This window comes from Acinonyx jubatus, chromosome E4, assembly GCF_027475565.1.
Source record: "Acinonyx jubatus isolate Ajub_Pintada_27869175 chromosome E4, VMU_Ajub_asm_v1.0, whole genome shotgun sequence".
Taxonomy (NCBI): Eukaryota; Metazoa; Chordata; class Mammalia; order Carnivora; family Felidae; genus Acinonyx; species Acinonyx jubatus.
The window spans coordinates 41,481,236-41,493,805 of record NC_069395.1 but is presented as its reverse complement, the minus strand read 5'-3'; the positions used below and the strand labels follow the sequence as shown (position 1 = coordinate 41,493,805).

Here is a 12,570-nt window from a genome sequence, read left to right as displayed (position 1 = left end):
CAGAAAGGGTGGGGGTGGGGGGGGCTTACCTGAGTCCCGGCGCCCATTCCCAGAGGCCACACAGAAGCCAAAAGTGCCCTCCGGGGAGCGTTGTAGCTGCAGCTGGGTTGTGCCATCTGGGAACACCTCCACCACACGACCCACTGTGCGCGCCTGGCTGGGGGCGCTCACATCCTCCACGCTGAGGGCACGCTGGGGTAGGGCCTTGGCTGGCCTGCCAGGGGACCGGAGACAGTGAGTGCAAGGAGGGCTGGGCACTGGGACCCCACCATTCCCCACCTTAAAGGTGACATGCCTCTTGACTGGCCTCAACCAGCAAAAACAACCTGCTAGGATCAAGACTGGAGGGTTGTCACAGCGGTGCCCCCTGCTACCCCCACCTGGACACGTGATTTCAAATCTTTGTAGGTGCAGAGACCTCTCTGAGAATCTAACAAAGCTATAATGTTATATAAAAATTCCAGGGGTGAACAGGCCACCTGAAGACCCTCCATGGGGCCCCGGGTAAGAGCAGCTAGAGGATCTCATCAGTGGGTGGGACTTCTCTAGGCAGGGTCCCAGGTCACCCGTCTCTGGATCTCTAACCTGATCTTTAACTGGGCTAAGGAAGCTCTCTGATCTCAGGATGTTGTTAGACAGCAGAGGGATAGAGGAATCGAACCTTCCAACTCTACCCATTCCACCAACTCCACACCTTCTCAGGCCCAGTTGCACACGGCAAGGCACTGAGGTGTGGGTTCCAAGACTCCTCTGGCTCCCGAGGCAGGAAGGAGTTAAGCCCATAGCTCCACTGCCCATGCTCTGAGTTTGCTCCTACACCACTTGCCCACTCTTACCGGACATCTGCACTGTGGTCCCCTGGCTCTCCTACCACGTAGAGGCTGGACCTGTCCCCCTTGCCACTCAGCAGAGAATGGAGGTTCTGAAAGGAGACAGCTTTCCGATGATGGTGAGACGGTGACACCTGGTGGTAAAGGTCCAATATTGCAGGTGAGAAAAGCCATGGAGAGGGCGGGGGGGGGGGGGAGGGGGGGGGAAAGCGGGAGTTGACAGAAACCTTACCCCATCCATGAACCTGAGGGTTTTTTAAGAGAGTAATGATACAAGTTTTTGTCACTACTTCAAAGTGCCCGTCAGGAATCACCATGATTGACTTAAGAAGATGGACCCATACAGGTGATCTGCAGGTTCAATTTTCTTTGGCTGAAATAACTTAGTACTACTAGAATACTAATAATTTCATTGATTATGAAAATCTAATTTTCTCTAAGAAAAAAGTGAAAGCAAATTAACTACAGAACAATAAATATGATCTTAGAATTAAAATATTAAATATTTTGTGATTGTTTAGTATCCCTTTTATAGTTATTCACATTAAAAATGTTTATCTAAGGACTTCCAGGGAAAATGGCAGAGTTCAAAGATCCTAAACTCACCTAGTCCCATGGATATAGTTATATAACACCATATTAGATAACCAGAAAACAACCAAAGACTGGTAGAACAGACTCTCCACAGCTAAATGTAGAGAAGAGTCCATGTCCAAGAGGGTAGGAGGAGTAGAGATTTCTGTGGGAGCTAAATGGACCTACAGGACTGTCCCAAGGAGGGAGGGAGGCTGGGTGCAGAGAGACAAGGGGACCAGATCCTCACATCAGGTACATCAGGCATAAGGAACCTGCACAGGGAAGATGAATCCCCATAACATTTGGCTTTGAAAACCAGATGGGCCTAATTTTGCCAGTTTTTTTAAATTTTTTTAATGTTTATTTATTTTTGAGAGAGAGAGAGACAGAGCATGAGCATGAGCAGGGGAGGGGAAGAGAGGGAGGAAGACACAGAATCCGAAGCAGCTTCAGGCTCTGAGCTGTCAGCACAGAGCCCGCCGTAGGGCTCGAACTCACAAACCGCAAGATCATGACCTGAGCCGAAGTCGACGCTCAACTGACCGAGCCACCCAGGCGCCCCTAATTTTGCCAGTTCTTAAAATCAGCGAGGCTTAACACCTGGAAAAATCAGTGGGCTTGGATCTGGGAGACTTGGGAAGATGATGGGAAACTGAATCCCCACCCTTAAAGAGACAGCACAACAAACAGCCCCACTGAGGTACAGCATAGAGAAGGAGCAATTTGAAAAATGCCTGGGGTATATGGGAGGGAGATTTGTTTACTAATCTCAGAGCCTGTGCTAGAAGGGCAGGGATCTCTGGGAGAATTCTCTAGGAACAAAAAAGTTGATAGGAACCATTTCCCTCCCCTGCCCCACAGCCTAGATACACAGACAGCTGGGAGAACCAGCACAGTGCTGACACTCTCCACCTAACTTGCTAACAGCACTACCCACCCCCTCATTCTCCTGTGGGCCTGCCCCCCTCCAATAAGCCTCAGTCGGAGTGCATCCAAAAGCGGTGCCACAAGTCTGGCAGTGTGTAAAGAAGCCCTGACAGTGACTCCTACCCTGAAGAGAGGGGAAAACAACCACACACAACAGTGTGTGGCCCTAGCACCACAATCTGGTCTGACATAGGCCCCACCCACCAACAAAAGCTTCTCAGAGGACAATGCAGAGAAAGAGCCTTGTAGTTCAGTGCTACTGCATCTCTGGCAAATGCCTACTCTGACTTAGCTCAAGCCTAAGGCAGGCCAAGAGTGGCCACTAATACCACAGGGGCCAAACACTGCCCACAACAGGTAAAGACAGTCATTGCAGACAACTGGACTAAAGGCAAAAACAGCTCAGCCACAACAGAAAGGTAAACACACATAAGAGACACCCCCGAAGCACCAGGTTCTGGGGAACAGGGGACACTACACTACAGTGCATTACAAGACCTCTTCTTCACAAGGCCACTACTTTCTTTTCAAAAAATTTTTAATGTTTATTTATTTTCAAAGGAGAGAGAGACAGAGCATGAGTGGGGGAGCAGCAGAGAGAGAGGGAGACACAGAATCTGAGGCCGGCTCCAGGCTCTGAGCTGTCAGTACAGAGCCCGACATGGGGCTCAAACTCACAAACTGTGAGATCATGACCTGAGCTGAAGTCAGATGCTTAACCAACTGAATGACCCGGGCACCCCGAGGCCACTACTTTCAAGAGCAGGAGACATAGCTGACTTTCCTAACACACAGAAACAGACACAGAGAATTAGACAAAATGAGGAGACAGAGAAATATGTCCCAAGTGAAAGAACAGTACAAAATCACAGCAAGAGAGCTAAACAAAATGGAGATAAGTAATATACCTGATAAAGAATCTAAAATAATGGTCATAAACATACTCAGTGGACTTGAGAACAGAGTGGAGGACCTCAGACCCATAACAAAGAGATAGAAAATATAAAAAAGAACCAATCAGAGATGAAAAGCTCAATAACTGAAATTAAAAACACACTAGAAGGAATAAATAGTAGACTAGAGGAAGCAGAATAATGGATCGCTGACCTGGAGGACAGAGTAATAGAAAGCAATCAAGCTGAACAGCAGAGAGAAAAAAAATTAAAAAAAAAAATGAAAACAGACTTAGAAAACTCAGCGACACAATCAAGTATAATAACATTCTCATTATAGGGATCCCAAAAGGAGAAGAGAGGGAAAAGGGGGCACAAAACTTCCCAAATCTGGGGAAGGAAACAGAAATCCAGAGCCAGGAAGCACAAGAACCCCCAACAAAATTAACCCAATGAAATGTTGAAGTCCACACCAAGACACTTAGTAATTAAAAAGATAAAAAGTAGTGATAAAGAGAATTTTAAAAGCAGTAAAGAGAAAACAGTTACATACAAAAGAAACCCTATATGGCTATCAGCTGGTTTTTAGTAGAAACTTTGTAGGCCAGAAAGGAGTGGCATGATATATTCAAAGTGCTGGAAAGAAAAATCTGCAGCCAGGAATACTCTAAACAGCAAGACTATCATTCAAAATAGGAGAGATAGAGAGTTTCCCAGAGAAACAAAAGATAAAGGAGTTCATGACCACTAAATCAGTCCTGTAAGAAATGTTGAAGGGAAGTTTTTTGAGTTGAAAGGAAAAACTATAAGTAGGAGTAAGAAAACTATGAAGCACAAAGGCGGTAAAATTAAGTGTATCTATAAAAAATCAGTCCAGATATTCACAAAAGAAAAGGCTGAAAAGTATGACACCATATACTTAAAACATGGAGTGGGGGAGAGGAGTAAAGAATGGGTTCAAACTGAAGTGACCATCAACTTAATATGGACTGCTATATGCAGAAGATGTTATATACAAACCTAACAGTAACCACAAATCAAAACCAGTAACACATACACAAAAATAAAGAGAAAGGAATCCAAGTATATGACTAAAGGATGCCAGCAAACCATGAGAGAAAAGCAACATAAGAAATGAATAGAGAAGAACTACAAAAACAACCCCAAAAGAAGTAACAAAATGGTACATATGTGTCAATAGTTACTTTGAATGTAAGTGGACTAAACTCTCCAGTTAAAAGACATAGGGTGATGGAACGGATAAAAAAGCAAGACCTGCTGCCTACAAGAGACTCATTTTAGACCTAAAGACACCTGAAGATTGAACGTGAGGGGATGGAGAAGTATTTATCATGCAAAAGGATGTGAAAAGAAAGTCAGGGTAGAAATACATCAGACAAAATAGACATTAAAACAAAGACTGTAACAAGAGACAAAGAAGGACACCATATCACCATTAAGGGGACAATCCAACAAGAAGATATAACAATTATAAGTATTAATGTAGCCAACATGGAAGCACCCAAATTCTTAAAGCAATTAATAACAAATATAAAGGAAGTAGTCGATAGTAATACAATAATAGTAGGGGACTTTAACACCCCACTAACATCAATGGACAGACTGTCCAACCAGAAAATCAACAAAGACACAGTGGCTTTTAATGACTCACTGGACCAAACAGACTTAACAGATATATTCAGAGTATTCCATCTAAATACACACATTCTTTTCAAATGCACATGGAACATTCTACAGAACAGATCACATATTAGGCCACAAAACAAGTCTCAACAAATTCAAAAAGATCGAAGTCATACCATGTATCTTTTCTGACCACTTTTCTTATCTTTTCTAGTTTCTAGTTGAAACTAGAAATCAACCACAAGAAAAAAATCTGGAAAGAACACAAATACATGGAGGTTAAATAACTTGCAACTAAGAAAAAATGAATGGGTCAACCAAGAAATCAATGAAGAAATTAAAAAATACATGGAGAGAAATAAAAATGAAAACACAATGGTCCAAAATCACTGGGACGCAGCAAATGCTGTTCTAAGAGGGAAGTTTACAGCAACACAGGCTTACCTCAAGAAGCAAAAAAAATCTCAAATAAACAACTTAACCTTACAACTAAAGGAACTAGAAAAAGAGCAACAAACAAAACTCAAAACAAGCAAAAGGAAGGATATAATAAGTATTAGATACAATATATAAGGATATAATAAATATTAGAGCACAAACAAAATAGAAACTAAAAAAAAAATCCTTATTGGCTGATCGATAAAACCAGGAGCTGGTTCTTTGAAAAGGTCAACAAAACCAATAAACCTTTAGCCAAACTCATAAAAAAAATTAAAAAAAAGAGGGGGAGAGGAGAGGATTCAAATAAACAAAATCAGAAACGAAAGACGAGAAATAACAAATGACACCACAGAAATACTAAGGATTATAAGGGAATATTATGAAACAAACTGGACAACCTAGAAGAAACAGATAAATTCCTAAAACATATAACCTCCCAAAGCCAAATCAGGAAGAAATAGAAAACTAGAACAGACTGAATACCAGCAATTAAGTTGAATCAGTAATCAAAAAGCTCCAAATAAAAGTACAGGGCCAGACAGCTTTACAGGTGAATTCTACCAACCATTTATTTATTTTTTACTTTTTAGGTGTATTTATTTTTTTGAAAGAGATAGAGAGAGAGAGAGAGAGAGAGAGAGAGAGAGAGAGAGAGAATCCCAATCAGGCTCCATACTGTCAGCATGGAGCCTGATGTGGGGATCGAGCTCACAAACCATGAGATCATGACCTGAACCAAAATCAAGGGTTGAATGCTTAACCAATTGAGCACTGAGACGCCCCTCTAGCAAACATTTAAATAAGAATTAATACTATTTTTCTCAAAGTAATCCAAAAAAATAGAAAAGGAAGAACAGAAAAGAATAGAAAATAGAATAGGAAAGAACGAAGGAAGAATAGAAAAGCAATTCCACTACTGGGTTTTTACCCAAAGAAAATGAAAACACTAATCCTAACAGATACATGCACCCCTATTTTACTGTAGCATTATTTACAATAGCCAAATTATGGAAGTAGTCCCAGTGTCCACTGATAGATGAATGGATAAATATAAATATAGATAGATACTTAGATAAATGGTTATATATATAATGGAATATTACTCAGCCATTAAAATGAATGCAATCTTGCCATTTGCAACGACATGGATAGATCTACAGAGTATTATGCTAAACAAAACAAGTCAGTCAGAGAACGATAAATACCACATGATTTCAATCATATGTGGAATTTAAGAAACAAAACAAATAGACAAAGAGAAAAAGGGACAAGCCAAAAAACAGACTCTTAACTATAGAGAGCAAACAGGTGGTTACCAGAGGGGAGGTGTGTAGGGGGATGGTCGAAATAGGTGAAGGAGGTTAAGAGTACACATATCATGTACACATATCCTGATGAGCACTGGGTATTAAACAGAATTGTTGAATCACTATATTCTATACCTGAATCTAATATAACACTGTATGTTAACTATACTGGAATTTTTCAAAAAATTCCTTAAAATAGGCACCTTAAAATATTCTACATTAAAAGGTGGACAAGACAAACATACCTTAAGGAGTTCACCCATCAGTGGAGGTGGGGTGAGCACAGGTGAGTTAACAGCCCTAAATACATGTAAGTGCTGGGCTAAAAGATGGATGTGCAGGGAAGCAGAGAGAGACTCCAGTTTAGGAAGTTTGGGGACACTAGAGAAACTGATGCCTGAGAGAGGCTTGAAGCATGAGCTCCCTGGGTGAAGACTGGTAAGGGTGCTCCAGGCAGAAGAAACAGCGGTGCAAAGACATGGAGAGACGACAGAAAGCATATGTTCGGGAACATGGTTTGGGTGGCTGGGCTGCAGAGGTGATAGGAGATGGGCTGGAGCCTGAGGCCGGAACTGGAAGGACCTTACATGGCCTGCTAAGGAGCCAATGAGTGATGTTAATCAGAAGGTTGTAAGATTAGATCTGCGTTCTAGAAACTGACCCCATGAGGAGGCTACTGTGGGGGTGGGGGTGTGGACACGTAGGCAGGGAGTAGCAGACTTTTAAACAAATACAATGCACATTATTTATCACATTTGGAACCCACACTCTCAAGCAGTAAGTGATGTTATCAAGAGGTTTAGAGGGGGCCCTAGCCTTATATTAGCATTAAGGAAGGCTTCCTGGGAGAAGTCCTGCTTAACTCAGACCTGAAAGACGAGGAGTTCCCCAAGGAGAAGACAGAGGACAGCACTCCAGATGATGCAAGGTCAAATGTCAAAAAGCCATGGCTGTGGGGTGGGGGTGGGGGGGTGGGGTTGTGGAAGCCACCAGTGTGGTTGGGTGTGAGAACGGGGCCACTGCCCACCCAGGAGGTGGGCATGAACATGAACACCAGATCCAGCCAGCACCTGTCCACATTTGGCAGCTCCAGAGTCTAAGGAAGTAAAAGACAGTCTAAAGGAGGTAGTTACCCCTGAGATGCATCACAAATATTTCTGAGTGAGACAGAGACTTGTTTTATCTTCCTTGAACAGTTCTCTGTGATGCTCAGTCCACCCTGCACTTGTTCCCACCCTTTGTTGGCCAGCTTCCTTTCTATCTTTGCCCACGCAGCTTACATTGCTGATAACCTCACTGCCACACCAACGGCGCGGTCATTTCCCTCGAGGGTTTACAGAGATCGAAGTTCTGATGGTGATACATCCGAACGCCATGGCTCAGACACACAAGGGACAAATCTAACTTCATGAGGAAAGTGAATTCCTGGAGCACAGCGTCAACTCTAGACTTTTCTGCCCAGCTTACTATCACGTTGCTTCTGTTTCTTAGCCTTCCATTGATTCATCCAGCAAATACGTAGTGAGCACCGACCGCATAGTAGGTATGGCTCACGGTACAAGACAAACTGATGTCATTTTCATTCGGCCTGCATTCTCTCCCCCACTGCAGCCTGAAAAATGGAAGTCTCCATTGCCCCAAACCACAATCACCTGCCGTTGCTCTGCAAAAAGGACAGGGGCAGGGAACAAGAGAACAAACATAATACCTGGAAACACCTGGGACAGAGCAGGGTTTTCAGAAACTTAGTTGGGAGTTAGCACACCATTGTTGATTTGCTGTTGGTTTATCTGCTAGCACATGGAGAGAGACCTTCGGCTAGCCGCCCTGCATTCATTCATACACTCACTGACTCACCTGTTCATTCACTGTGTCTTACATATATTTATATATTAGCCATTGTACTCAGCACAGGAGCATCCCCCACTTTTTGAAAGTTTGCTTTTATGAAAGACCTACACTAGTACCTGTTTTGACTAACCAAAAGAAATCCGGAGGATTTTCACTTTTACAAAAAGAGGTGAAAAGCAAAAATAGCATTCAGCATTTGTTTTGCAGTGAGCCATTATGGGGCAGTGCACCCAAAGTGGCCCCACCAAGCTCCTCCCCCAGGGACTCCACTCAGCATCTTAGAATCAAGCCACAATAGCTTTGAACAGTGTCTGTGAGCATCTGTGCTTCATCTCGATTTATTTTGTGTATCCATTAGAAGATGTGCCCTAGGGTATCAGAAAAGCCTGAAAGAGGTTATTTTTTGGGTCAGGGGGTGCTCAAAAATTCTCCATATAACTTAATGGTAATTGCTTCTTCGATGTATGCCATTTCGGCTTATGGAAGTTTTCACAGGAAATGCTCTACTTTCGGACAGCGGGGGAACCTGTCCTAGGAAGAGAAAGATCAAGTGGTGTTCCCTCAAAGAATTCACACCCCAGTGAGGGGAGACAGACAAAAATCAATTAAAATACTATGTGGCAAGTTCCCTAAAGGAGGGAAGCACAGGATGAGATGGGAACACAGAGCAGAGGCCCCTTAGCTCAGCCCAAGAAAGGATTGGAAGTGGCTTCATGGAGGAGGCAATTCCTGAAGTGTTGATGGATGAGCAGACGTTAGCAGGGAGAGAAGGTGGGGGAAACATTTCAAGTGAAGGTTCAAAGTCAGAGAGTGTATGGCCTGATTACAGAACTGCAAGGTCAAAGATAACGGGTCAGGTGTTAGAAGGCAACTGAGGAGAGATGAAGGCAGATCACAGAAGCCCTTCACCCATGTCAGGTGATCTGCACTTTATCCTGTGGGTGGTAAGGGGCCAAAGGCAGATGATCAGCAAGGGGGCAGCATGACCACATGTGCCCATCAGAAGGACCCCTATGGAACCAGGTGGGGACAGACGTGGCAGGGATGTCAGTCAGGAGGCTGTTGTGTTGGTCTGGGTGTGGAGTGATTTGTGCTAGACTAACAGAGTCACTGTGACCATGGAGAAGGTTCCAAAATGATCGGGCAGTAGACTCTAGGTCTTGGCAGAGGGGGCGGAGTTGAGGGAGAGAAGGGGGGGAGGAGGAGGAGGAGGTTAGGATGAGCCCGTGCTGGGGCAGCTGGCTGGAAGAACAGAACCGTGGGATGCTGCCCACCCCATGGTGTCCAGGGGAAGCCAGGTCTCATGGGTCAACTGTGGGGAGCCCAGTAGCCTCCCCTTCTCCACCTGGGCTCCCTGAGGTGCCTCCTCTGCACTTCATTCCTCCTGTCACCTTCCATTCCATGGGCAGCTGGTGTCGCCCACCTTTTGGCTGGGGCCCTTCAGACTCACCAGATGCAGGGACTGTAACGATGGGGCTCTCTTCACTTTGGGGGTGCTGGTGTGTGATGCCGGGCCAGGCGCAGGGGCCCGCAGCTGCTCCACGCTGTAGCTGCGGGCCTTGCCCAGCTTGGGCCTTGTGCCCTGGCCCAGGGCCAAGAAGAGCTTTTTCAGCCCCAGGGTAGAGGCCAAGCTGCTGCTGCTTTTCTTGCTCCTGTCGGAAGGGGTAGCGGAGGGTGGGCCGGGTCCTGCACTGACCCCCGGTGATGCTCTGAAATGCAAGGGTGGACATGAAGGGGACAGCGGGGGGGCAGGGGCAGAGGCCAGGGCAGACAGCACCTCAGGGCCCCGTGGGCCCCGGCTAGGCCAGCACCCGGGCCTGGTGGAGGCCGAGACAGCGGCTGCAGAAAGAGAGGCTGAGAGGGCGTGTGCAGGATGCTTTGCTAGGGTGGCTTTTAGGGAAGAGAGCTCAGACAAGACCCTCAGAGCCTCTGTGCCTTTTAGGCACTGGGGCTTGTGGTAAACAGACAAGGCCCTTATTCTCAGGAGCTTACAGACAACAGACTACTGAACAAAGGAGAAAAACCACAGCGACTGTTGAGAAATGTCGAGCAGAGAGTGACAGGGTGGCCGGGGAAGGTCTTTCTGAGAAGATGGTGTTTAAGCCGGAAGCTGAATGCTAAGGAGCCATCCTGCCGAGGCTGGAGGTGAGAAATCCGGGGTCGAGGCCACAGCGATGCCATAGCCCTGGGGCAGAAGAGGCTCTCAGAGTTCCAGAACACAACAGGGCCAGGCCACCAGCACTGGGACGCAGCGAGCAAGGGGGAAAGAGGGACCGGATGAGGTAAGGCAGGTGTGCCAGATTACCTTGAGCACTTAAGCCAAGGAAAGGGGCTGGGATTCTAGCCCAAGTGGGAGAAAAAACAAATCACTGGGGGTTGTAAGCAGGAGAAATGACATTATTTCACTGCAGTTTTAAAAAGATACCTTTTGACGGCTGTGTGCAGATGGAAGTGTGGAGGCAAGAGTGAAGGCAGAGAGCAGACAGTTGTCAGAAGGAAGTAATGCAGCTCAGACCCAGGAGGAAGGTGACAAAGGAGGACGCAGGAGCTGGAGGCGACATGCCAGTGGGTCAGGGAGGTAGGGAAGGAAGAGGGAGTGGCCAAGATGACGGCACGTGGATAGGATCACCGCGTGGATCGCATGTCTGCTGGGAAGAGGACCTGGGAAGCGGTTGCATCAGGGTCTCTCAGGCACCCTCGTGGAGACGTCCCGGGAAACCGGAGGTAGGGGTCTGCAGTTCTGGGGAGCACACAGCGCTGGCGAGGGAGAGCTGGCTCTCGGGGGTGCCAGGAATGGCGTGTAGTGCAGAAAAGAAGGGCCTGGCCAGAGCACTGGCTCACCGAGGCTCCGGGGCCCCAGGGCCAGGACTCAGACCCTCCGCACTAAAGGACAGAACGGAAAGGTGGATGCCGGCCTGTTTCCTCTGCGTCCAAGTCAGAAACAAGCCCTCTCAAACAGCCTCATCCCGGGAGCACCCTGAGGGTTGGGACTGACTGCTCAGCTGTGCCCGGCACAGTACCTGGAGCGTGAGGCCTGGTGAATGAATAAGCAAGTACCTCAGACTGAAAAATGGCTGGGAGAGAAGTGTTACGGTGCCATGCCCAGAATACGTTGAGGAACCCTCTAAGGATTTGGGAGCAGTGAGGTTAGTCATGCCGGCGGGGGTGGGGGAGGGTCTCTTTTCCCACCCAGTGCCCCCACTCCCCCACCTCCTGCAGCCAGGGCTCTTGCTCCCATTACTCACCGGGTTGACACATGCCCTCTGGAACTTAACTCTGTCCTCTGCAGGCCTCCCTCTGGTTCCTGGCTGGACTCTGACTCCTCTGAGGCCAGGGAGAGGGTGATGCCCACGGAGCTGACAATGCCAACAGCTGCTGAGCCGAGAAAGCCCTGGAGTCCTCCTGCAACAGCCGCAGCCCTCCCTGTCACAGAGCCACCACACAGGTCATGGTCAGGGGAGGGGACATGCCCAAAAACAGAGGCAGGAGAGCCAGAGGAAGCTGGAGAGAGTTGGGGGCCCCAGGAGAGCAGTGGAGGCAGTGGTCAGGCACCCACAAAGCAGGCCGGGCATGAGGGGTCTTGTTTACTGCTGGAACCCATCAGCCGCGGCACAGCGCCTGGCACACAGATGATTCAGAAATGTCTGTGCAGCGATGGAGCTGTGGTAAGTCGTGTCCCTCCTGTATCAGGAGACACGGGAAAACGCATCAAGACAGTTGGGAACAGGGAAAGTTTGCATTCCTGGGATGAAAACCACAGTCTTGCCGGATGTGACGTCTAATAGTTTTAGTGACAAGTGCCATTTTTGGGGCATTTCTGATGTGCCAGGCAATGAATGAAACCCTCTGCAGAGACTATGTCATGGGTTCCTAGAAGATAGGTTCTATTATTACCCCGGGTCACAGAGAAGCCTGGAGCACAGAGGGCTTATGTGGCGTGCCCAGGACCTCCTGGCTAATGACAAGAGGAGTCTGAGGAGGTAATGGCCAGGCTGCCCAGAAAGGCCAGCAGCTGGTGGAATAGAAGCTCCTCAGGAGTGGTTAGAGGTGGCCAGCAGCTGGCCCAGAGCCCACCCCATGGAAGAAGACTACACCTTAGAA

General features: G+C 47.0%; 1 protein-coding gene across 4 annotated transcripts in view; it reads right to left on the bottom strand.

The window, feature by feature from the left end:
* KIAA1614 (KIAA1614 ortholog) overlaps window positions 1-12,570 on the bottom strand; it is a 51,725-nt gene that overhangs the window by 13,524 nt on the left and 25,631 nt on the right. For 2 of the 4 annotated variants that reach the window (XM_053209674.1, XM_027074420.2), the window contains exons 6-9: window positions 11,715-11,871; window positions 9,920-10,178; window positions 837-964; window positions 30-214 (exon numbers count right to left, since the gene is read on the bottom strand). In XM_053209674.1, coding sequence (XP_053065649.1) covers window positions 30-214; window positions 837-964; window positions 9,920-10,178; window positions 11,715-11,871 — 729 coding nt within the window. Of the gene's footprint in view, window positions 1-29; window positions 215-836; window positions 965-9,919; window positions 10,179-11,714; window positions 11,893-12,570 lie in introns of all 4 variants that reach the window. The other 2 variants (XM_053209673.1, XM_027074419.2) reach the window with 1 other exon arrangement.